The sequence below is a fragment of the Bradysia coprophila genome, unplaced genomic scaffold, assembly GCF_014529535.1.
Source record: "Bradysia coprophila strain Holo2 unplaced genomic scaffold, BU_Bcop_v1 contig_232, whole genome shotgun sequence".
NCBI classification, from domain to species: domain Eukaryota; kingdom Metazoa; phylum Arthropoda; class Insecta; order Diptera; family Sciaridae; genus Bradysia; species Bradysia coprophila.
Genome location: NW_023503493.1, coordinates 15229095 through 15253407, shown reverse-complemented (window position 1 = coordinate 15253407; position 24313 = coordinate 15229095). Strand labels below are relative to the sequence as shown.

The 24313-nt window shown below is 38.0% G+C and overlaps 5 protein-coding genes across 6 annotated transcripts; 2 read left to right on the top strand and 3 right to left on the bottom strand.

Annotated features, from left to right (window-relative positions):
• Positions 1-3310: 3310 nt before the first annotated feature.
• Positions 3311-6382, bottom strand: LOC119076927 (SWI/SNF-related matrix-associated actin-dependent regulator of chromatin subfamily A-like protein 1). Its single transcript, XM_037183953.1, has 10 exons — positions 5839-6382; positions 5429-5777; positions 5174-5351; positions 4933-5110; positions 4718-4868; positions 4492-4656; positions 4190-4431; positions 4089-4129; positions 3830-4024; positions 3311-3765 (listed from the first exon to the last, which is right to left on the bottom strand). The coding sequence occupies exons 1-10, from the start codon at positions 6206-6208 to the stop codon at positions 3421-3423; spliced, it is 2214 nt and encodes a 737-aa protein (XP_037039848.1). The 5' UTR covers positions 6209-6382; the 3' UTR covers positions 3311-3420.
• LOC119076926 (elongation factor G, mitochondrial) lies at positions 6377-9031 on the top strand. The gene is made up of 4 exons (XM_037183951.1): positions 6377-6564; positions 6634-8095; positions 8158-8713; positions 8777-9031. The coding sequence occupies exons 1-4, from the start codon at positions 6493-6495 to the stop codon at positions 8928-8930; spliced, it is 2244 nt and encodes a 747-aa protein (XP_037039846.1). The 5' UTR covers positions 6377-6492; the 3' UTR covers positions 8931-9031.
• LOC119076928 (vacuolar protein sorting-associated protein 52 homolog) lies at positions 8993-11717 on the bottom strand. Its single transcript, XM_037183954.1, has 9 exons — positions 11396-11717; positions 11182-11327; positions 10684-11038; positions 10402-10617; positions 10188-10343; positions 10005-10123; positions 9823-9943; positions 9410-9766; positions 8993-9346 (listed from the first exon to the last, which is right to left on the bottom strand). The coding sequence occupies exons 1-9, from the start codon at positions 11615-11617 to the stop codon at positions 9074-9076; spliced, it is 1965 nt and encodes a 654-aa protein (XP_037039849.1). The 5' UTR covers positions 11618-11717; the 3' UTR covers positions 8993-9073.
• A 233-nt stretch (positions 11718-11950) lies between these two features.
• LOC119076925 (thioredoxin domain-containing protein 17) lies at positions 11951-12818 on the top strand. Its single transcript, XM_037183950.1, has 5 exons — positions 11951-12051; positions 12108-12261; positions 12332-12413; positions 12475-12602; positions 12667-12818. The coding sequence occupies exons 2-5, from the start codon at positions 12108-12110 to the stop codon at positions 12690-12692; spliced, it is 390 nt and encodes a 129-aa protein (XP_037039845.1). The 5' UTR covers positions 11951-12051; the 3' UTR covers positions 12693-12818.
• Positions 12819-12910: 92 nt separating this feature from the next.
• LOC119076924 lies at positions 12911-17290 on the bottom strand. 2 transcript variants are annotated; one of them, XM_037183948.1, is made up of 4 exons: positions 16889-17290; positions 16101-16249; positions 13837-14072; positions 12911-13774 (listed from the first exon to the last, which is right to left on the bottom strand). In XM_037183948.1, the coding sequence occupies exons 2-4, from the start codon at positions 16234-16236 to the stop codon at positions 12917-12919; spliced, it is 1230 nt and encodes a 409-aa protein (XP_037039843.1). In that variant the 5' UTR covers positions 16237-16249; positions 16889-17290; the 3' UTR covers positions 12911-12916. The 2 variants fall into 2 exon arrangements, with proteins under 2 accessions (XP_037039843.1, XP_037039844.1); XM_037183949.1 differs by having other exon boundaries at positions 17233-17274.
• Between the last annotated feature and the right edge of the window lie 7023 nt (positions 17291-24313).

Below are 24313 nucleotides of genomic sequence, written 5' to 3'. Positions count from 1 at the left end.
TATATGAAAGACAAGCGACATCCATATGGCATAAAGTTGTACGAGTTGTGTGAATCGTCGGGAATTGTGTTGAAAATTCAGATTTATGCCGGTAAATCAACTGCAACAATTACGACAGAAGAAGGAACAAGTGTCACAGCGCAAGTAGTATTGGATTTGATGGATGGCTTTCTGTATAAAGGCCACATTCTGTATACAGATAATTTCTACAACTCGGTTCCCCTCACTAAAACACTTACCAGTAAATCCACATACCTATGCGGTACCTTACGAAGCAACAGAAAAGAAAATCCGAAGGAAGTGGTCAAACAAAAGCTTGTGCGGGGCGAGCTGTCGTATTTACGTTCTGATTCGGTTATCGTTTGTAAATGGAGAGACAAAAGAGATGTCCTCACAATCTCAAATATGCATGAAGTTGAATTAGTCGATGTACCGAACCGCAACGGAAAAATTTCAACGAAGCCGAATATTATCCGAGACTATAATTTGGGTATGGGTGGGATAGACCGAGCCGACCAGATGATGTCATATTATTCATCTGAAAGAAAAACGGTGCGCTGGTACAAGAAGTTGGGTATCCATTTTATTGAAGCGTTTATTCAAAATGCATACTGGATGCACATGTCGAACCACAGCGACGAAAAGACGAGTCTGTTGGACTTCCGCGAGATCATTGTAAAGCATTTGGCTGGAAAACCGACGAAAGGTGTTGCTGATCAGAGTCAAAACTGCAAAGGAAACAAACTGGATAACCGAACAGGCAAATTTCACTATTTGGATTCACTACCTCCGACTAAAAACAAACAATTTCCAACCAAGCAATGTGCTCAATGCTCAAAGAATAAACGCAAAGAAACCCGGTATTTCTGCCCAGTGTGCCCCGAACAACCAGCCTTATGTGTGGTGAATTGCTTCAAGGAATACCACTTGACTCACTCAACTAAAAAAAATTGAATTTTGAAAATAAAAAGATTTGAAGCTTGAACCAAAATTTTTCAATAAAAGTTGCTACCTCAACGTTTGACGCCTCGTTGGTAAGTAAATGATTTTGGGCCTACAATGTGGCACGCACACACCAAAAATAGAAAAGATTATTTTTGCACCGAGAACAATGGATTTACCGTGTTTACTAATAAGTAAATACAAACATTTGTGTGGTTATATGACAAGGCATATTTTGACATAAAGACCACAGCCGTGCTTTGTTACAAGCCAATTTGACCGAATCTAGTAATCTCGTAGTGGCAAAATTTAGTAAAATAAAAAAACGAACTAACTCGTAATTGGCAGTGATCGTGTTAAAAAAATGCAACCGAAAATTGTATCATACAAAGCAAAAGTGCCAAATTCGTTTGCTTACTTTAAATTATATATTTCCCTTTCAACAAATGTGGTTCAATTTGGACAGTCAGTGAAAAGGGATGAGTTGCGAAAAATTGTGTTGTCCTTTTTCATGCGGCAAACATAACATTGTAACACCAGATCTCTTACTTTGTTTGAAGTGTAGCCGTTGTCAACAATATAAAAATCTTTTACTTCAATATTCATTAATATACATTTTATATAAAATACATATTGGTCCACGTACCAAATTGGTCAGAGCTCAACGCCTGTCGATAACTATCGATGACAAGAAATAACAGAGCCGGATAAAGACCAAATTCTAAAAAAGGAATTCCAAAGGTCTTGGAATAGGATTTATTGAATTTTACAAAATTAATTGTTTTTTTTTCACCCAAACTTCACAATAATTAAAGCATGGTAGCATGATTTGAACATAAGGCTTACAGAGCCAATCAAGACTTTATGAATTACCCGACAAATGGCGAGTTCCATTGTTTGTTGAGTATTTTGTTTCAATGATTTTTACTTTATAGCTCGTATACTACTTGGTCGATGTGATGTGATGATCCCAAAGTTCACACCTTTAAGGCAAAAACGGTAAAAGAGAATCGCTCTCGATGAGACTATATTCTTCGTGTGAGGCAACTTCTACCGTTGCTGTTAATAACAGCTGATTAGCCGTTTCTGAAAGGTTAACTAATTAAAAACAATTTTTTTTTAATTAGTTAATATTATAGGCAACGTAGATACAGCTAGGTCTAGCTTCGGTCGTCATACATGTGGAACAGGTGGTGGTAAAACAAATGAAGTAAAAGATTTCGCATCAATCTGTCGAAAATATTCAGGTCAAATCAAACAATCTGCTCCCATGTCCATTACTATTTGCAGCGATATAAAATCGAATGAATGACTTGATCCACTGATTGACCACTTCGATCCACATTACCATTACACAAAAAACAAACTCCAAGTCAATTCGAGACAATTTTATTTTTGGTTTGCGTTTCTTTTGCCTGTGATTCGTTTAATTCGATAAATCGGTTGGTGTTTTTCAATTTAAATTTTTTATGAAATCGATAAAATGATTTTTAGTTGTTATCACAACGGAAGAAAGTGAGAGAAAGAGAGAAAAAATGTTAATTTTGCACAAATTGTCAATTTTTTTTGTACAAAAATTATATTTCTGAAGTTAAATAAAATGATTGATTGAAACAACTACACTCGTTTCAAAACCACATCAATGTCTCGATCAACTCTCAACCCATATTCCCCAAACCTAATCAGTTCTTGTATTGCTAAAACGTGTCAAAAGAAACTACGCACGAAACTATACTTGATCGAGCTCCGAAAACCGGTTACATATAACCAAATTCTAAACGGCTATAAAAGTACGAAACATCGTGAGGAACACTCAAATTGATAGAATATTTTGCAGTCTCCATTGAGCGTGTGTATCGGTACGATGACTTCATCAAAATTAGTTTCATTATTCGTTGTGCTTCAAGTGATGATTGTTTTGGGTACACCACCACCACTTCCCGTAGTAACAGATCTTCCACACGAACAGTGGAACGAATTGTATCAGAGAGCCGTACTGCGATTGGAACAATTAGCTAACGAACAGGGACACCGATACAAATTGCTTAAGACCGACAACGCTCAAGAGCAAATAATCGCTGGCCACAGGTACAGCATAAGTGGACGATTTCAGACATCGACTGGTGAGGAAATTGATTGCACATATGATCTGTGGAGGGCAGAATCAGATGGTTTCGAAGAATACAATTTGTATTGCGGTGAGAATGAATATCGATGGTCACTTGGACAAAGGGCGTCGTAGTTCACTTGTAAATGCAATGTGATTAAAATTCAGTGAAATGTTTGCGTAACTTCAAGCTCCAACTGGAGACTAAACCTCCGAAGAACACGGTGATTACATGGACTGATGAATGAAAAGCTGAGATTAATTGTTTACGAACGTTTTGTATTTTCAAAGTGGACGTGAAATTTTGATTTCTTTTCTAATTTTTTGGTTTCATTTGGCAAAATATATCACAAGGGACGGCCGGAGAATGTTCAATAATCCAGTGCGAGAAAATCATCGTCTTCGTCATCGTCTAGCAATCGCTGAAGATTATCTTTCCCATTTTTATTCTCTTTTTCTTCTATCTTCGTTGCCGTTTGTTCAGAATTTCCATTACTGCATTGTGCCACCAAATCATCGTCTTCGTCTAGCAATCGCTGAAGATTATCTTTCCCATTTGTATTCTCTTTTTCTTCTATCTTTGTTGCCGTTTGTCCTGAATTTCCATTACTGCATTGTGCCATCAAATCATCTGTACACATATTCGCTATTGCATCATCCAAACTTGACTGGGATGCCAACATTTGATCGTTGTTTTTAACGTCCAGCGGAACACTCTATAACAACATTTTCGTTCTGACAAAAGTTTCGGTATTCATTGAATTCGTCGATATACTGTACCGATGATGATCTAGCCGCATTTGTGGAATCCGATAAGGTTTTATTGAAAATACCAGCCTTGATGAGAGTATTCTCCTTCGCTTTTAGCATTTCCCAGATGACATCGTCGGCAGTACCTTGCGCCATTAGATAGCGACACATAACGTTCCCTTCCTGACCAATACGATGCGCCCGACTTTCCGCTTGGGCTAAAGTCTGGTGGATTAAAATGAAACAACAGTAGTGTTGAATACATCAACGTCGGGTTACGTTTACTTACACTCGGATTCCAGTCTAATTCTGCGAATACTACCAATTGCGCTACAGCAGATTAAGGAATAATGTAGAAGACACAGTGACTTTCAAAACAGAAACACGAACCTGCAGTTAATGTAATTCCGGAATTGCACGCTTTTATTGATAGAACTGCTGCCAGGCATGAACTCTTTTCCTGAAATCTCTTCACATGCATCGTCCGAGTGTCGTTCTTTGTCGTACCATCGATCCGTACGAAATCGACACCCATTTGACGCAAACAGTCGGAAATTGCATTTAACATAATCATGTGGTGACCGAAGATGATGAACTTTTGTTTGTCCTCAATCAGTCCTTTAACGTATGCGCTGAAAAATGAGAGAAAATCAATTCCTCCGAAATTTATTAAACACCTCGAATTCACATACCATACAGCCGTTGTTTTGGCGTGTGCAGTTTCGTTATAGAACTTGAGCAATACATCTTCCTTGTCTCGGCCTTTCATTTTCGAAAAATCGCTGGCGTAAACCTTCATATTTTCCCCAATGTCATCGCTTGTCCAGATTAGAGCCGGATCTAGTAACACAACTTCCCTGGTAGGATAGAGCGTCTTCCGTCATTTCTATTAATTGACAAACTTCGACATCAACGAACCTGTGCTTTTCACCGAGCTCCGTCAGTACATCCTGTTTAGTGCGACGTATCATGAATTTTCGACACAACAGCAAATTCAACTCATTCAAATTGGACTGACCGGAAGCATCCCATCCGAACTTCGTTTGTTTTCCAGCACAGTAACGAGTTGCTGTGGGGAAATGAAAAATCATGTTTCAATTTTGCGATGGGATCAGGACCGAAGTTCACCCAACTAAAGCTTTTGTATGTGAAAATGCTGTTGTCAATCATCTGCAATTGAGTGAACAGTTCAAGTGGTCGGGATAGGGCAGGCGTTCCAGTTAGTAAAACTACTCGTTTCGCCTTAGCAGCCAATTTTTGAGCCACTTCCGTTACTTTCGCCTTTGGATTCTTCAGTAGGTGGGATTCATCCTATGGCGAGATATATCGAATTCCTTCGGTAAGCGATAGGCAATGTGATGAGAGAACACTTACGAAAATTACGAAACCGTATCCTCGGGCCACAACTTTTTCGTTCATGCGTTCCATCAAATTGAAACTGGTTATCAGGATTTTTGGACCGTCGATATAGTCGTGCTCATTTTTCGCACAAACAATATTACTACGCGACACATAAGGCAGAAGTTCATGAATTTTCGATTGCCAGGCATCTCTAAATCGAACACAACGAAGGAATGTCAGTGAAAATGATGCAATAAATAGCCGAATAACATATATGGGCAGTCCTACCTCGTACTTGCAGTCGTACATATGAGCAATGGCCAATCGTCTTTGTAAAAGTCTGCCAACGCAAGTGCCTGATATGTTTTCCCCAATCCCATTTCATCGGCAATCAGACAACGGCCTTTCTTTTCGATTCCAAAACGAATTCCGGCTTTTTGAAACGGCATCAACACCTCGTTAAGACGTTTCTCGAGTGACGTCAACGGAACCTCGATATTTGCCGGTGATTCACCGAATATTTGCAGTACGTATGGAGGCAGCTGTCCAATGACAACGTTCGGATTCATCGAATTGACACGCTCCTGTACCACGTTATAGTCATTCAAGTGAAATGACCAAAGTTTGGTTTTCATATCTGAAGAAGACAATCAGTTTCTGATTTGTTACAAAAGAGCCGAACAGATGTTCGTGCATACCGTAGCTCCGAGATGGAATGGTTTTGAAAATGTTGATCAATTGATTACTGAATCCGGATGGGTTCACCTCGAATCGACTTTCGGAAACCATGTAACAGCTGCAGCTGATTACTTTTACTGGAATCGAGGCTGGTTGATCTACTTTAGCGGTTGAAATGCTGGTTGAAGGCATTTTGTTGGCATATGGATGTGCCATAGTTCTTGTACTTTGGTATGGATTGGTTGAAATCTTCTTGGACGTAGCTAGAGCCATCGAATCTTGTGGCTTGGTTACAGACTCCCTAGCTTTTGCCAATGCTTCTTTCTTCGCTTTTAAGCGTTCCAGAGCTATTCGCCTTTTTTCAGCGATCTCCTCTGCGGTACATTCCATTTTTATCGTCTCGCTGTGCGCGATCTTTATTTCACGGTTTTCAAATCTTGATTTTCTGTTTTGTTTATGTCAAAATATGGTCGATTACACACGTTACACACACACTACAGTCTTTTCTACAATGACCCAGCAAGTAAAAAATCGTGAGTTTGACATCTCTTTCAGCGAATCGCTGCTGTCACTAACACAACACACATCGTAACCTCACTCTTTTAGTCCAATAAGTTGAAAGATTAAAATACAATCTTCACTCTCAGGCATTGCCATTGACATTAATCTACACAATGACCATTCTAAATGTTTTAAAATTACGCGGAGTCCCGCAGAGGCTCCAACATTTGAAAGCATTCATTCAGGTATGTTGTGCTGTGAATGAGATCATGTTGAAATAGCCTCCAAATATTACGCAATGCAATCGGTTCTAGGACTTCTCATCACATGCACATTTCGCCGAACATCAAGCGTTGGAGAAGATTCGAAACATTGGCATATCAGCGCATATTGACAGCGGCAAGACTACATTGACCGAACGAATTCTATTTTACACCGGTCGAATATCACAAATGCACGAAGTTAAAGGGAAGGATAATGTCGGTGCTACCATGGACTCAATGGAATTGGAACGTCAACGAGGTATTACTATCCAGTCGGCTGCAACGTACACAAAGTGGAAGGACTATAACATCAACATCATTGATACTCCCGGTCACGTTGATTTTACCGTCGAAGTTGAACGTGCATTGCGTGTACTTGATGGTGCTATATTGGTTCTATGTGCTGTTGGTGGTGTTCAAAGCCAGACGCTTACTGTGAATAGACAGATGAAACGCTACAATGTTCCCTGCTTGGCATTCATCAATAAGCTTGATCGAATGGGCTCTAATCCGAGCAGAGTTTTGATGCAGATGAGAACTAAATTGAAACACAACGCAGCCTTCATTCAATTACCGATTGGACTGGAGAATGAGTGCAAAGGAATCGTTGACATTGTTGAACAGAAAGCCATGTATTTCGAAGGTGATTTTGGATTGAAAGTGCGTGAGGATGAAGTACCGAAGGACATGCTGGCAGAAGTCAAAGACAGGCGGCAGGAACTGATCGAACATTTGTCGAATGTTGATGATGTTTTTGGCGAATTATTTTTGGAAGAGAAGGGGTTCCAAGATTCTGATATAAAGGCGGCAATTCGACGTTCATGTTTGAAACGTGCATTTACGCCAGTTCTCGTCGGTACCGCATTGAAGAACAAAGGTGTGCAACCACTTCTAGACGCTGTTTTAGATTATCTACCGAATCCGGGTGAGGTCGAAAACATTGGCTTGATCGAAAAAGAGGGACAGGAAACGGAGAAAATATTCCTGAATCCTGCCCGAGATGGAAAGGACCCTTTCGTTGGATTAGCATTTAAACTTGAAGCGGGTCGTTTCGGCCAATTGACCTATCTGCGTTGTTATCAAGGTGTCTTGAAGAAGGGCGATACCATATTCAACATGCGAAGTATGAAAAAAATTCGTTTGTCGAGACTCGTTCGGCTGCACTCCAATCAAATGGAAGATGTGAATGAAGTATATGCCGGCGATATATTTGCTTTGTTTGGTGTGGACTGTGCCAGTGGTGATACTTTCGTCACAAATCCGAAATTGAATTTATCGATGGAATCCATTTTTGTTCCCGAGCCCGTTGTGTCTATGGCAATTCAACCGGTTAACAGCAAGGATCGAGATAATTTCTCGAAAGCTGTAGCACGATTCACCAAAGAAGATCCAACATTCCACTTTCACTTTGACAACGACGTTAAAGAGACCATTGTATCCGGAATGGGAGAATTGCATTTGGAAATTTACGCGCAACGAATGGAACGAGAATATGGTTGTCCAGTTACGCTAGGTAAAGATCCATTCGATGCGATACGACGAATCAAAATTTTATTTCGTTTTCACTTTTCTCAGGTAAACCCAAAGTTGCTTTTCGCGAAACACTTACCAGACCCTGTGAATTCGACTATTTACACAAGAAACAATCGGGTGGTTCTGGACAATATGCTCGCGTAATTGGAGTGGTGGAGCCCTTGCCTCCTCACCAAAATACAAATCTAGAATTTGTCGACCAAACAGTCGGCACCAACGTTCCGAAGCCTTTTGTTCCCGGCGTCGAAAAAGGTTTCCGTTTAATGGCTGAAAAAGGACTGTTATCGGGAAGTAGGCTGTCGGGAATAATCTTTCGACTGAAGGATGGCGGTCATCACATAGTCGATTCGAGCGAGTTAGCGTTTAATTTAGCGGCACAGGGTGCAATTCGGCAATGTTTTGAGAACGGAAGTTGGCAAATTATTGAGCCGATTATGATGGTCGAAGTTGTCATACCGGATGAATTCCAAGGCGCTGTCATCGGCCAGCTGAACAAACGGAAAGGCATTATAACCGGAACGGATGGCATTGAAGGATGGTTTACTATCTATGCTGAGGTGCCGTTGAACAATATGTTCGGATACGCTGGCGAATTGAGGTGAGTTGCTGATCAGACAGTTTAACTCAATGCGAAGTTCTTACGAGCCAAAATCGTTTTCAGATCGAGCACACAAGGAAAAGGTGAATTCACAATGGAATACAGTCGATATGCACCCACTCAGCCAGAGGTTCAAGAACAAATCATTAATGCCTATCAAATAGCTGAGGGATTAGCACCAACCGCAGATAAAGAGAAGAAGAAAAAGAAAAACTAAGTTCAGCCGATGTAGCCAAAGAATTTAGATTCAGAATGTTTAAAAGCAGTGCTATGAATGTGTAACCTGTCTGGTGAATACAATTTGATTTATTTATTTTTTGTTAGACAATCACATCGCTTTTGAGATTCGCATCCGTGGGATCAGTAGTTGCTTTTGTATTTCTTGATTTCCACCATAATCACATGAATGTTCGTCAGTTGCATTCGGGCATTGGGCGTTAATAATTTATGAAACCGCTGGTAATATTGCACTAAGCTCGCCAATGCCAATTGCAGCAGCGATGAACCGGTTACTAGAGAAGGGAATGATAGCAGCACCTCGCGATTCAGTTCTTCCAATGATTTTTTCCAATTTGCTGAAAATTGGGATACTATTGCCAGTGACCGTCGTTCTTGACGCCGTAATTCGTCGGTCTGTAAAATAGTCATGGCTAAGTAACGCTACGAAAAATATGCATCGACTATCGTCATTATTACCTGTTCCTTTTCAACCATTTGCTCGCAATCCTTGATAAACTGAATCATTCCGCCGAAATGCGGTGCCAATATTTCTTCGACATACTCTGAGCTTCGATTGGATAATTGTTCCCGAAAATTTTCGGCTTCTTTCGAATTGTCGCGCGTATGTTCCATTAGGATGCCGAGCACCAGATCGTAATTATTTATCAGATAAATTAACTGCTCTTTGCGCGTCTGGAATATCGCCGCCATTCGCAAGATGAAACATTCGACCTCGTTCTGTAGTTCCAGCAGCAGACGACTCACCAGTTCGTTTGGAAAATGTTCCGATATGCCGACAATTGCTGCCGAGAATTCAGCATAGCGACGGGTTATCTGCGAAGGGAAAAGTCAATTGTTTCTTCCTTCTGTTGGCATTAAAGCTGACTTACGTAATGAGGACCAGTTTCCTTGTTGAATTTGGTGGGATCACATTCTCGAACGCTCTGTGTATTCATTCGAAAAATTTGCTCGAAACGAGGCCATATCGCCGCTTGAAGAGAGTCCCAATATCTGCAAAACATTTTCACATTTAACGATCACTTCGGAAAGTACTTTTAAATGTTCATCTAACTTGTCCAACGCTGGTACACATCGCTTGTGACACATAATTTGATAGCGTAGTATGAGTTGGACACAAAGGAACATGGCAATCGTATCGTAACAGTCCTGAATGTAGGTTTCAACATTTTTCTGAAATTGGTAAAATTAGAACCTGAAGTTCTGCCTAGGAAGCTCGGAGATTTGGTTGACTTACAATCATTAAAGTCATTGTTTTTCCCATAATTTGATTGAATAAATCCTGTGCCTGGGCACCACGAACCATGAAAAATTCTGTTCCGAAAAGGTACTCACGACAAGCATTGTCCACCAAGGCGTATTGTTCGGATCGAAACAGCGCCTCATACGAGTACTGAACGAAGAAAATTGATTAGAAAATCAGGAACGAGTCTCCGATTAACGAAACATACTCTGTTCTTTTGCTGCGCATGCGGCACTAAGATAGGAGCTTCAAGTTGCTGATTCAAAATGTCGCCCCTACTGCCAATTGTGAAGATTGTACTCTTGTTTCTCAGTGCAGATGCTTTGCTGAAAATACTGGTTTTACCGGTGTCTTCAATGCCCATCAGGTCATCTTTTGTGACGGCATCTTCGAATTTCAGTGCAGCCAAGCGAGACGAGTAGCTCTGAAAGAATTACACAAATTAGATTACAATTCCAGCGTGGAAAAGTGCCAATTCACAATGTCCTACCTTGAAGTAACTGTAATAAATTTTACTCATCGTTTCCACATACTCCGAGTAAATTTCTTGTGCCACTTGTCTCTCGTTCATCAATATGAATTCGAAGAAAAACTTGTGCTTTAGCATTGTATTTTGCGGCACCTGGTAGTTTGTCATTGGCTTCCGAAATTTGTAGATCTGTTCCAACAGATACACTCGAATTTTGGACATCGCCTTTATTTTCAGTTTGAGTAGAACGTCCTTCACATCGTCCACCGATTTCGATTCCTTGAAGCTCAACTCTTTGGCTAAATTTAGTTTGTGATTCAGTTGATTCAACTGAATGATAAAATCCTTTTCTGTGACCGGCGATTCCATTATTGTTCTGTAAACATTCGAACAGATTAATGTGAGCGGTGGTAGAAGTATCAAAAAATTAACAACGACAAACATATCGCTATGTAAGAGGCCACTAGTCAGTCCTCATCGTTTGTGTAATCGACTTGTTTAACTCTCCTATACACTTACGTGATTAATTCTTCAGGAATGGCCATATCTTCAATGAATTGCGATAGTTGAGCCCGAATCGATTGTCGATTCGTCAGTTGAACTGACATCGACACTGACTTCTTCTGTAGGGTAGTTATTTCAGAGCTGATGTTGCACAAGACATTCTATGTGAACGAATAGCGTTTCAGTTAAATGACGGTCAAGTATTCAACAAGCGGATGAAAGTACCGACCTGAAAGTTCAACAACATCGATTCCATTCGCTCCAATATGGTATCACAATTTCCGATCTGATTGTGAAGGTTGGCAATGTTTTGACTTTCTTTGATGTAATCTTCGATTGATTTGTTTTCCACATCTTTGAATTCCTTTTCAATTTGTCGGGAATATTGTCGCAGGTCCGTGCCTGTCTTAAGGATTTCTTGAATCTCTTTATCGTCCAGTTGTTCTGCCATTGTTAGGATCTAGTTCAGCCCGTATAGGACGTCTATTTTGTATTTACGTGTGATGTGATGATGTTTTTTCTTGACAGCCCAAAAGAATTTGAAGTTTTCAAAGACGTGACATTTGTGACATTTGCCAAGAAAGATGCGCTTAGATTCCACAACTCAAAGCGAAAAGTAGAGGGAAATTATTGAAATAATTTTTGAGGTGTAACACTGCCTCTGATGTGTGTTTTTCGACGATCTTACATGACAAACGAGCTAAAAACGTTTAGGAATTTAATGAGCGAGCACATTCTATCTAGAAATTTCGATACGAGACAATCCCGCGACCCAAATATATTTTTTACACCGTTTGACTGATGCAACAAGAAAATAGGATCCACGAAAGTTGCATTTACGAAATGTCAAAATTGAATCATCTGTTCATTTCGAGTTGAAAAGTAGTTGAGTCTTGAACGATTTTAAAACTTAAAATAATTTATTTTTGTGAAACAAATCGATGAAAATGGTGGTTGAACATCAAGTAAAAGGTTATGAAGAATTCACTAAATTAGCTGAAAGTCTGGAAGGCTCAGGACAAACAATTCATGTTTTCTTTACCGGCGGAAAAGAACAACAAACTGGCTTAAGTTGGTGTTCGTATTGTGTCAAAGGTTTTACTTACAATTATTTCAACGGCTACGAATGCAATAATCAAATTGAGAACTATTCTTTGCGTCACAGCCGAACCAGTGGTGTACGAATGTCTAAAGTATTCTGACGAGGAGAGTTTTTTCATTCACGTTGATGTTGGTGACCGGGAGTTGTAAGTTTGACCGATTCGAATATTCAACTACAGTTCTAAGCTCTATAACAGATTGTTCTAGCTGGAAGGATTCTAATTGTCCGTTCCGGAAAGATCCTCGAACTCATCTGGTTTACTTACCGACTTTGCTTCGATGGAAATCGCCACAGCGTTTAGATGGAGAGCAATGTTCCGTTGACAAACTTGTTGGTAGGATTATTGAAGTTTACTAAAAATTGTACCACTGAGACGAGAGACACCCTTTTTGTTATAGAAATGCTTTTCGTGGATGAGGTTTAGGATCTCGGGAAATACAAAAATACCACTCCGCCGATAATAATGAAGACCATCGACTAAATGTTATGCATGTACCACATTGTCCATTTAGGTTAACAGAATTATACATTTTTACCCTTTTTAAGTCAATTCATTCTCATTTTATGGAAGTTACAACGTCGACGATTTTATGGAAGAATCACGGCACCATCGGACACAAATGAAAAGAAAAGTAAGCTCCGCAATGTTCACAATACTTTATTTTCTTGCAACTTGGTTCGATTTACTACATCAGGTGAATTATCGCTTAAAATATCGCCAAACGACAAGTCTAACAGACTTAAAAGTCCTGCTACCGATGAATTTCCCGACTCAACTGTTGAATTAACATGCGTACTGACAGTCTTGTTACTGCTAATGGCATGTAAATGTTTCACATCAAATTGAACACCATTCTCATCCTTTGACACCACTCGATTTACAACCGGGTTTTCGACACCTTTCACTTCAATTATTTTTGGATCCCTTTCATCGGCTCCTTGACCGTACGTCTTGACCCTGGAGTGGCCCTGAATTATTAAATTCATTGGGTTCATTGGTTTTGGCATTTCTTTAAACAAAAACTGGTTTTCTTTTGCTATTGATGGTTGAATGGTTGGAACAAAGTATGGCGGTGTAACTTCGATGTAGTATTCTGTAGACATCTCGGTCTTGTAGCGGTTAATATCATCAAGCTTGTGCATAGTAAGCGCTTCGATTTGAACATGAGGCGAAGGTGGAGATGTTGGTCGTGCAACTTCCTTTTGCAGCAGATCTTGTAGCCAGGACTTTTTAGATTGACTCGATTTGGTGTACATTGAAGAATGAATGTCGGTGTGACTCAACAATTTGTTAACATCATCCGCATTGGAGTTTAATTTATGATCGTAAATTGTTGGAGCTGCATTTGGGAACACTATCGTTGGTCGAACGTTTGATTCCGATGACACAGCGTCTTGCCATTTGTTGTGTGCTCCAAAATGAGATGGTCTGTTCGGACTTTTTTCACTTTTGAAACTTATCTTTTGCACGGACTGAATTGGAGGCGGAAGCATAACGGTTGATATCTGCTTGGTGTTATCAAAATATCAAAACGGGAAATATTACGAAAAACTCAAAGGGAACTCACATCCGAAGGCCGTTGAACATAGTTATGGTTGTACTGTCGTCTGGAAGACACTCCCAACAGTAAAATTTCATTCTTGTTCCCATTGGTTTTGGTTGACTTTTCATCCCAGTAATGAATTCGATGATCGATGGTAGGAGGACTGTAATCGTAGGTTGGATCATTTTTGAGCGGATCACTTCGTCCAACCGGTAACCACTTATTACTGTACTCTAACCGAGAATTGAAGAATGATTTGCCTGCAAATAAAATTTAAAGAATTTTTCACGGACAAGGAATTTTAGAAAATTGTTCATATAAGTGGAAGTCCCTGTTTCATGATGCACAGACAAAAATCTTAGACCCGACTATTAGACGAAAAGTTTCAGTTCAAAAAATCAATCGTTGACAGTTTCTGGTTTCCTTATAAAGTAAGTACAAACATTTCATAAAACTGATTTCTTTACTATTTCCAAAGCAGCTTTCTAGAGACCTCATACACATTTTTTACAAATTTAAGAGGCCTAAGATCAGACAGTGTCGTCTTGCAAATTTCATTACACTTCTAACACAACGTAGTCCGATTTTGTCCGATTTTAGGCCTCCTAATTTTGTAAATCCTGCGTTGCTACTTCTAAATGTGGTGTCAACCTATCTGCAATAATGCCAATTCGTTATACTCTCTCCATGTAGGTTAAGAGTTAAGATATGCTACGCTACACAATGAAAATATATGTTAACGGATGCGACCGATTTTGGCGTGGTAGAAATCCGATTGCGACTTCCTACAGAGCCATTTCCTTAGTGAGAATTTTTTTATTAAGCCAAAAGCATTTCAGTCAGCGTTCCTAAGGTTTCATAAATTAGAACTCATGGCCACATAAAAAACGCCTCAGAATGCGTCCTCAGATAATGTTTCTGGGACATTTATTCTACCAAATCATCTTCGATCCTGTTCGAACGAACGTATGGATTTACTATTTCAACTACCTTCTAAGACAAAATTGGTTAAAATTTGAAGTTATCAGCTGTTGAAGTTGTTGATTGACTACGAATTTTCCCTTGGTAATGTTACTTCGATAACAATCTACATAAGTCGCTGCAAAAGATTGGATATGGGAATCTAACATCATATGCAAATTGAAAATTAAACCTTCCAGAGGATTCAGTCAAGGTGCAGAATGAAAACCCTCTTCGATTGTACAAAAATCGTCCATCAAATTCACGATTTTCCTCTGTGTACCGAGAATCACTACTATGCAGTGTTTCGTAAATAATTAATTTTTTCCATCACATCGATGAGCTTACAAATTTCATTCATAAAATATTATTGACCGAGTTTACGATTTCTTGTATCTTTGTATTCATGCAAGTCTGGTGTTATTGAAACACCGTTCTATGATGCATGCATATAGTGTATATTTCGTGACGTAATTGTTAATGTAGTATAGGTGCAACAAGATGAAAGCAATTGCAATTTTTTCGTTTTATGCCTGGGCATCACAGATGATATGCATAACTAAGCCAAAAATAGGCGAAGAAATATATCACAGCAGAGAAAAATTTATGTTCAAATAAGTATCAATTGAAGTAAAAGATTTTGTTGCAATCTGTTGAAAGAGCTCTGATAAAAAAATTTAGAGACTCAGTAATTATACAGGTGATAATGTTTCCTGTGTGTGAATGTTTAATGAATCAAAATCATCAATGAAGACCACACCGTGTGTGCATTCAATTTTGTATAGTAAAAAAAAACTGGAAGAACCGGAAACTACCGGGTAACATTATGTGAAACAAAAATGACTGAAATTCAATATTTGTCTTCGTATCACACATTGCATCTTCATTTTGGCGGTTACAGTGCATTGTACACAATAAAGAAGATAAAAAAAATGCCGATTGTGTTGCATGTTGTGTTCATCAATTTCACTTGCCGTCCATTCGATTCAGGAATGAAATGAAACTGCATCGATTGGTTTCTTCGACACGACCATTTAAAAGTTGCTGTTTGATTACAATAAGTCACACATAATAATTTCTATTGAACATTCTCAGAATAACAACTCTCTCTGATGTGTGTCGCACACTTTTAAATGCTTTTTTTTATAAAGAATCATTGAATTTTCTGTTGTTTGTGAATGGCGGTGTAATGCATTTATATTGACGACAAAAAGTAGAATATTGAACAGTAGTTTTTCGTCGTCTAAGATCGTCCATAATACAATGAAAGTGAAATAAAATGGAGAATAAATATTGTTGGCTTAAAAGTTTTAAGTTAAAACACTTACTCGTAGGTACAGCAGTGGTGACGCTTTGTGCTGCATTAGACCAACTTCGAACTGTTAAATTTGGAGGGATCTCCCTGCTCGCTGCTTGGTATGACACACATATTAGCAATGCTAATAGATAGCTATTGATCGCCATTGTCTAATAAAATCTAAAATTAAAAAAAGTCATCCAGTTTAACGGTTCATCAATCAACAATCACTCTTTTAAAAATAGAACACAAAATGTAATTAGGATCATCGATGCCTTAAATTGTAGAGGATCGTAGGGTGGCAGCACGAATCTCCGGACACGTTCCGGACAACTATCGTTCTTTAATTCAGAAAAAAAGTTAATAAATCTTGTACGACTACTGATACATATCCCAACACTGATGTGTCCACCCTAGAACTCATAAAATTAAAAACTTTTGAGCTATTTTAAAAATGATTGCAATTCTACGAAACCGTACAGCTTTTTCATCTGTTAATGTCTATGACAACAAATATAAGAAATGAACTCCGGCCACTACCCGTTGATAAGACAAAATGTATGTCGAAACTATCGAAGTAAAAGATTTTCATAGATCCGTTGAAAACGCTTAGTGCAAAGGAAGTAATAGATATGAATACTGCCAATCATACTGGTGCTTTGGTTGTCGTCTGTGAAATGTTGTCAGACAAAATCATTCAAGGATTTGTTTTACGAATGACCTGACTCAGCAAAAGAATTGCATCTGAATATTGCGTATCATAACCGAAAAAGACAAACAAATTTTTGTTCGAGAACTCGCACGCAAGTAAGCACTCACTTTATTTCTTCTGCACAACACTAAAGTCTATTATTTAAGTTGAATGAAACCAGAGAACACTAAATAACAATCAATGAGTTGATCAATGACAATGTTTTGAATGAAAACGAAAATTCTAAAGAATTCATAATTTGCTATTCACATCGACTTCATTAGTTTCAGCATTAACAATCTAACAGCGTCTTTAATGTGCCCGATTTTATCTTCGAATTTGATGCAAAATTTTCGATTCGCAATGCACGTGTATCTTCAACGAATTACATATCACTATTGTTTCCCGTCTATAGTGCACTTTTCAACAATATTGTGTATTGGGTGAAAGTTAATAATCAATTGAATGATACCACACAACACCGTACTGTTCGGTTGATCGGCTGATTAAAAACTGAACAGTTGTGAGATATTGCGTTGGGTATATTGAAGATGTTATGTGCAACAAAAAAAAAAAAATCAACTGAGAGCCAATATTTTCATTGATAGAATCGTATCGTACGTTTACCATCATTTACATTGCTATCATGAATTTACGTCGTTCATCTAATAAATGAGATCGAAATATTTGTGTATGAATTTTCAGATTTCATTTTCATTTTCCGGAAATAAACCGACTGAAATTTTGTTAGGGTCAAGGTGACGTTTTAGCCTAAGGATAAAATGTGGGTCGAGTCCACAGAGAGTTGTGCATTCCATTGTCATGCACTTTAGTAAGTGTTTTCTCAGCGGGTAAGTTCATAACCAGTATAATTAACGAATTCAGACTGATAAGAAATCTATTACTTCGTTAGTTTTAACATTCATTTTGCTATGTATAACCACATTAGGCATGCGTGAGAACTTCAATGTTTCAATCAATTTCAAATCTGACATCAAATTTCATAATCTATGTTTGCAGGGCTTAATTAACATATAAATTGTTTGGTTTGCTTACTTCAATTACTTACATTTTGTTAAGAGGCATCGATGCTTTGCTGAAAAGTATACATTTGGGCGTAGTTTAAATGCTACATTTTAGTTCACTTTTGATATCTGTCCATCAGAATCGTTTTTCAAAAATGTACACATTCGTAGTCGTTATTGCGGTCGTACATTTTTCAAAAAGGATTCTTATGAAAAAATATAATCTAAAATGAAATTGGAGACAAACAAATGTAGGCTATAAATTTAGCTAAGCACCGATGCCTGTTAAAATTCTACAATTTCATAGAAGCAACTTGAAAACAATTTAAAGTATTGAAGAAAAACTTATTATTTAAAGACTCGAAGACCTTTTCAAAGATCAAAAAAAAAATCAAACTTCGAAAAGTTCCAGAAATTAATTTCTTGAAAATAGACCCTGACCTGCATCATAATTCTGCTAACGAAGATCACACTTTTTGCGATTTATTTTTGTTGCTGAAAATCAATTTTTCTTCTTTTTTTTTAAATTACCGACATACCAATCTAAAACAATTAGCAAGTGAAAGAAGCGGATCTTTATGGACAGCATTTTTAAACAAACTGAAAAATATCACTTGAAATGAAACAATTTACGTGCATTGCAAACAGAATTGACGAAACTTTAATAAACGCATTTAAATAATCTGCACACGTAAATATTGCATTAGCATAATTTATTTTAGTTTTCTAAAAGTGAATTAACATTCAGTGTTTTTCTATGGAATTTTTACTTTCTTCGTAGACTTCTCATCATAGGTTATGACTGGCGATTGGTGGAATTGATAAAACAATAATAAAATTATGGCTTGTATTGTATTATGCTCGCACTGTGATATATGGAATCCCATTCAAATGTTTTACAATAAATTTTAATAGTTAATTGTTTTTGATACAGTGAGTTGATTAAAGTTTATACTGTCCACACAGATTGACTGCGAAATTATTGTGTGAAACTTTGCTTAATTTTTTATATAAAATTACGCTTTAGTGGACGCGTAATTTCAAATAATTTCATTAGGGAACAATAGTCACCTTCGGCTCGAATGTACAAATTCTACATTTGTCGAAAAGACAACCACCGAAGGCAGTTGCTCAAAAATACACGTGGGAGCATCACAAAAATGTTTTCCGAATTAATGAATTGCATAGCAGCATCCAACGTATTCTGGTCTATGTAATGTCCAACTTTCGCATGGGACAGGCGGTAAAGAATGTTAGTCCATTTTTGTCGTCTGAGAAAGGAGTTGATTGGAAGAATCTGGTCAACATATTGTGTTGTTTCTTTGATTTGTAGATCATTGAATCGATCAACGCGACTAAACTAGTTAGGATGGTAAATAGGTTAGTTACGAGCCCGCTTCCAGTTATAAGCACTGAAAAAGAAAATTGAGTGACACAATTATGTGCTTGAAAGAGATAAAATCACAGGTTCGTAACTAAAATACAGGAGGCTCATAACCTTGTTACCCTATCTCTTCCTCTTCTAATCGAAATGTTTCTAACACTTTATCTGAGTTGACCTGTATGAGTGAATTTCACCACTCGAATGAAACAAACATCACGCCAAAATTTTCAGTTTTTTATTTGTACTCAATTTTTTTTTAAGAAATTCACCCTCCTAGGGCTTCGTAATGTCGCAATAATCCGGTCGCTTACAACCGCACTTCATCACACCGAACTCGATAGAATAACATTCGGGCGAGGTTTCAACGGCCCGACACACTTCGGTAACATTAATTGGCTTCGAACTAAGTAACTTTGTTACATCTTGTTTGCCTTCATCGCGACTTATGGTCCCATCGAAACTGGTTGCCAGGAATCTCGCGCCGCGTCATTCACAATAAATTATTCACATTTTGACACATTTTGTATAGGGAAGATGTCACTTTGTGAATTATTGTGAATGACGCGGCGCGAGATTCCTTAACACCTTTTATTGTTCTGTTTAGCTCGGTTGAAGTATTAATATGATAAAAAACTGACGCTGAGACTCTGAGTGAACGGTGGATCAATGGACGAGATTTCTTTTCTTACACAGATAATCCGTAGACCTTCTTAACCCCTCTGTGCGTCTTTCTTAAGATGACAGGTAAAAAAGTCCATTCTCATTGCGAGATGTATCAGATCAGAGCATTGTTTTAACTGTATTTCTGTATACAGATGTGGTATTGGGTTCAGGAATTAATGTGTTAAGAGGAAGAAAAGACGAGAAGAAGACGATTGCTTCATGGATCAGCGAGTTATGATTCACTTCAGGTTATACTCTTCAATGAGTATATAGACGGGAAACGGGCAAGACAGGCTTAGTCCCAAACACACCTCATACCCGCTGCATCAAATTATTGTAAATAAGTTGTTATTGAATAATATGAAACAAATAAATTCGCTTACAAAAAAACATTTATTGTGCGTATTTCGAAAGGATCACAACGTTATGTCGTCCATTTCCGATACAGACTTTGTCTCATAATTCAATATATTAAAATGTAATTCAAATTCTAGTAAACGATTAAATAATTAAACAGAATCTAAAACGTAATAATGTCACACTAATGCCTTGCAGATCGAGACCTTTTTGCTGTTTGTTTTGGTTGCTTACTGAAAACTCGGAATAGCTCTTCCGCCCGAAGCTTATCATCTGGTCGAGCATATCGAACCATTATATGATGTGTATGCTGCATTTCTTTATGCTCACAGTTCATACAAAGATCGTAGTCTTCACATTCCAAACAAACGTACCGATGTCCAAATATGTCCATTTCACAGTTATTACATGTGATGCCTTCGTGACAAATGCCATCCATTTCGGTAGATGAATCAGAGTTGTTTAAAGAGAGCTTTTCTTCTGCTGAAATCCTGTCACGCTCTTGGTCTTTGTTACGAATCGTTTCATGCAGGAGATCGTTTGCCTTTTCCAAATCGGATATTTTCATCAACATTTCGTTGAAGAATTCGTAGATATATCTAGCAGAGCCCTTTTCAAGTGACCAATAAAATTTTAGTGGAATTGGATCGGAACCATCAGATAGATAGTACTTCGTGCTTAAGCGCTGGTAATCGGTGTCATTCATAGTTATTTGTACGTTGTCGCCATTTTGTGGTATTCCAGTAACTGTCCATATTATTCTACTCATCAATTCTTTACATGCCAACAACGGGTTACATCTTTTCAGTCTGTCAATGAACTCGTCAGATGGAATCGTTTCAAACCATATTGTCTGGTAGTCACTTAACGAGCAATCAATTGATTGTAGAGTATCACCTTCTTCCTTCACATCGAATTTGATTACATATTCAACCGTATCCACTTTAAATTTGGACCACTTGCCCGATGAATTTTCGATGAAACACTTGATCTCCGGATTACCCATATTTTCTTTAGATTTTCTTTTTGGGGTCGTCGATTATTTTTTTTTCTTTAATTTAGTAAAATGACAGCGAACTCAATATGGATCCTTTCAGCAGTTTCAACTTTCAGCACCTTTTTGTTCTGTATGACGCAAGGTTTGAATCACATTACAAAGCAGTACGAGAGCGGCCGGTAAAAATTATTCGCCATAAATCTTTCTGAGGGCGATCAGTCGAAAGAATATTACTATCAAAAATATGCTTGCAAACGTTGCGAACGTAGACGAATTATATAATTCGTCTAAGCTTGAAAATAATGAAAATTCGTCAACTCGAAAATGTGTATGAATTAGATGCTCGGTACAAATTTCACCCGTCACAGATGCTATGGACTTTGTTCAGAGAAATGATAAGCACGGCGCCTCACGGCTGGCATAGAACACGTCTGACGGATTTTTTCAGAAAAATTTGAAGACGATTCGACCAGAACGTCAATCATATAGTCAAGCTATAAATGTTGTTAACGAAAACGAGATATAGGTCGTTATTAAAACCAAACTGTCAAAATTTTACATACAAATGTAAAAAAGTTTGACAGTTCAACCGTTCTATGAAAAAATCAGTCAGGCGTGTTCTATCCCAGCCGTGAGGGGCCGCGCTTATCATTTCTCTGACTTTGTTACTCAGCGCAGTGAGGTAATGCGTTTTTTTCGTCTTCGAAAGTACTTACCAGTCGTGTATTAGTACAGTACTGTCTTGCTGGGACATTTTCTGTTGAGGGGTGTGGTGAGGTTGTATTTCCAGCCGAAGACGAGGAACGCATCGGCGTGGGGTAATTTGGCACAGGGTGCAAAAATAACGCAATTTTCAACTGCGTAAAAGGTGAACTCGCACACAATTTTACTTCACTAAAATTTCGTAAAGTGGATAATTAAGTTGATGACAGAGCTAACAAATATTTATAACATTAAATTTGCGTGTGCGAGATTGTGAAAAATGTACTTGAAGAATGTCATATTTATGGCATGATTACCCGATACCAATTCATCCCACAAGCCTCAACAACAAATTTCCCAACAAGGCAGTACGGTACTTTGGTGTCTTGTGACCATAAAATGCGAAAACCCATTTTTTTTCTGGCCACAAGACAAAGAAAATCTTTCACGCTTTTCTTGACTTATGCACTTTCCTAGAAAAATAGTATATTTCGTACCTAGGACTAAAAGTCTTTTTTAGCGTGTGAGAGGTTTCATGACAGAGCCGAAGGCGAGTCCGTGGTATGAATAATATTTTTCATATCAGACGGGTCCGAGGTATGAAAAAAACATTTGAGAACGAGACAATTTTGTTTCTTGACCTTCTAAGATAATTATGACTCAGATAGAAGATCGTTGTAGAACGCAGATCGGTGTCGCAGAGGTTAAATTTGATGAAATGTAACGTTAAGAACGAATGTAATTACCCTCTTATGGAACAAATTACAGATCGAATTACTGCTTGTTGTGTGAAATTTGTTGATCCGAGAAAAAAACGAGGTCAATAATGTCACGAAGAATAAATTCCAATCGCTGCTAACACATAATTTCACCTACCAGGGCATATGTTAAGGGAATTAACATTTCGATCATTGTCCTGTAGACATCAGGGACTATTTTATGGGAATTAAATTCCTTTAATTCACTCATAAGGCCACATATTAAAAAACTTGTAGATATTACCAACGCACTTCAAGCAAAAGTGGTACTCTAAATAGGGTACTGAAACTTGACTGTGCACCATACAAAATTTTACACTGTAAAAAGAGGGGGGATTTGGCAGCTGTCATTAATAGCACTTTTGCTTGAAGTGCGTTGATATTTCGTAAGATTTACGAACAATTTTTTTCAGTGATTTTAAGAAATTTGGAGAATTTAATTCCCTTAAAATATGCCCTGATATCTACGGAACCATGAAAATGAATGCAGATTAGATTCTGATATTTTGTGTTTAAAATTACTAGCCGCTCTCAACCGAATCAGTTTTGTAATGGCGTGCTGTCATTTTAACTGAAATATAATCGAAGACCCCAAAAAACATTTAAATATGGGCAATCCGGAGATTAAGTTTTTAATAGGCAACTCGAAAGGGAAATGGTCAAAATTTATAGTCGACACTGTTGAATATCTAATTAAATTCGATGTTAAGGAAGAAGCTGAAGCACTTCAATCAATTACTTGTTCGTTGACCGACTACCAGTCAATATGGGCTGAGACGATTGCATCTGACGAGTTCATTGACAGACTGAAAAGATGTAACCCGTTGTTGGCGTGTAAAGAATTGATGAGTAGAATAATATGGACAGTTACTGGAATACCAGAAAATGGCGACAACGTACAAATAACTGTGAATGGCTCTGATTACCAGCACTTAAGCACGAAGTACTATCTATCTGATGGCTCCGATCCAATTCCACTGAAATTTTATTGGTCACTTGAAAAAGTCTCTGCTGAAAGCATCTACGAAATTTTCAACGAAATGCTGATGAAAATATCCGATTTGAAAAAGGCAAACGATTCTTTGGGTGAAATAATCCGCAGGAAGGAACAAGAGCTTGGCAGTCTTTCAAAGACGAAAATTTCTTCAAGTGGTGCAAAGGGCTGCAGTGAATCCGTGTACACTGATCCTTCTACCGAAATACGACGCATTTATCACGAGGGCATCACATGTTCCAACTGTGAATTGGACCTATTTGGACATCGGTATGTTTGTTTGGAATGTGAAGACTACGATCTTTGCATGGCCTGTGAGCGCAAAGAAAGGCAGCATACCCATCATATAATGGTTCGATATGCTCAATCAAACGATAAAATTCGATCGCAAAAACTATTCCGTGGTTTCATCAAGCGATCAAATCAGCAAACGTCGAAGAGAATTCGATCTTCAAGAATTTAGTGGGATGGGACATTATGCAATTTTCGATTTTATTGATTTATTCGTTGTATTGAAATACATTTTTATTGAATTACAAGATAAAGGGTGTATACGAAAGTGGACGATGTTGTGAAGTTTTTGAAATACAGACACAATAAACATTACTCTGTTATCAAAGAAGTTTTATTCGTTTCATATTCAATTTAACAGCATGGTCATTGGAAATATATT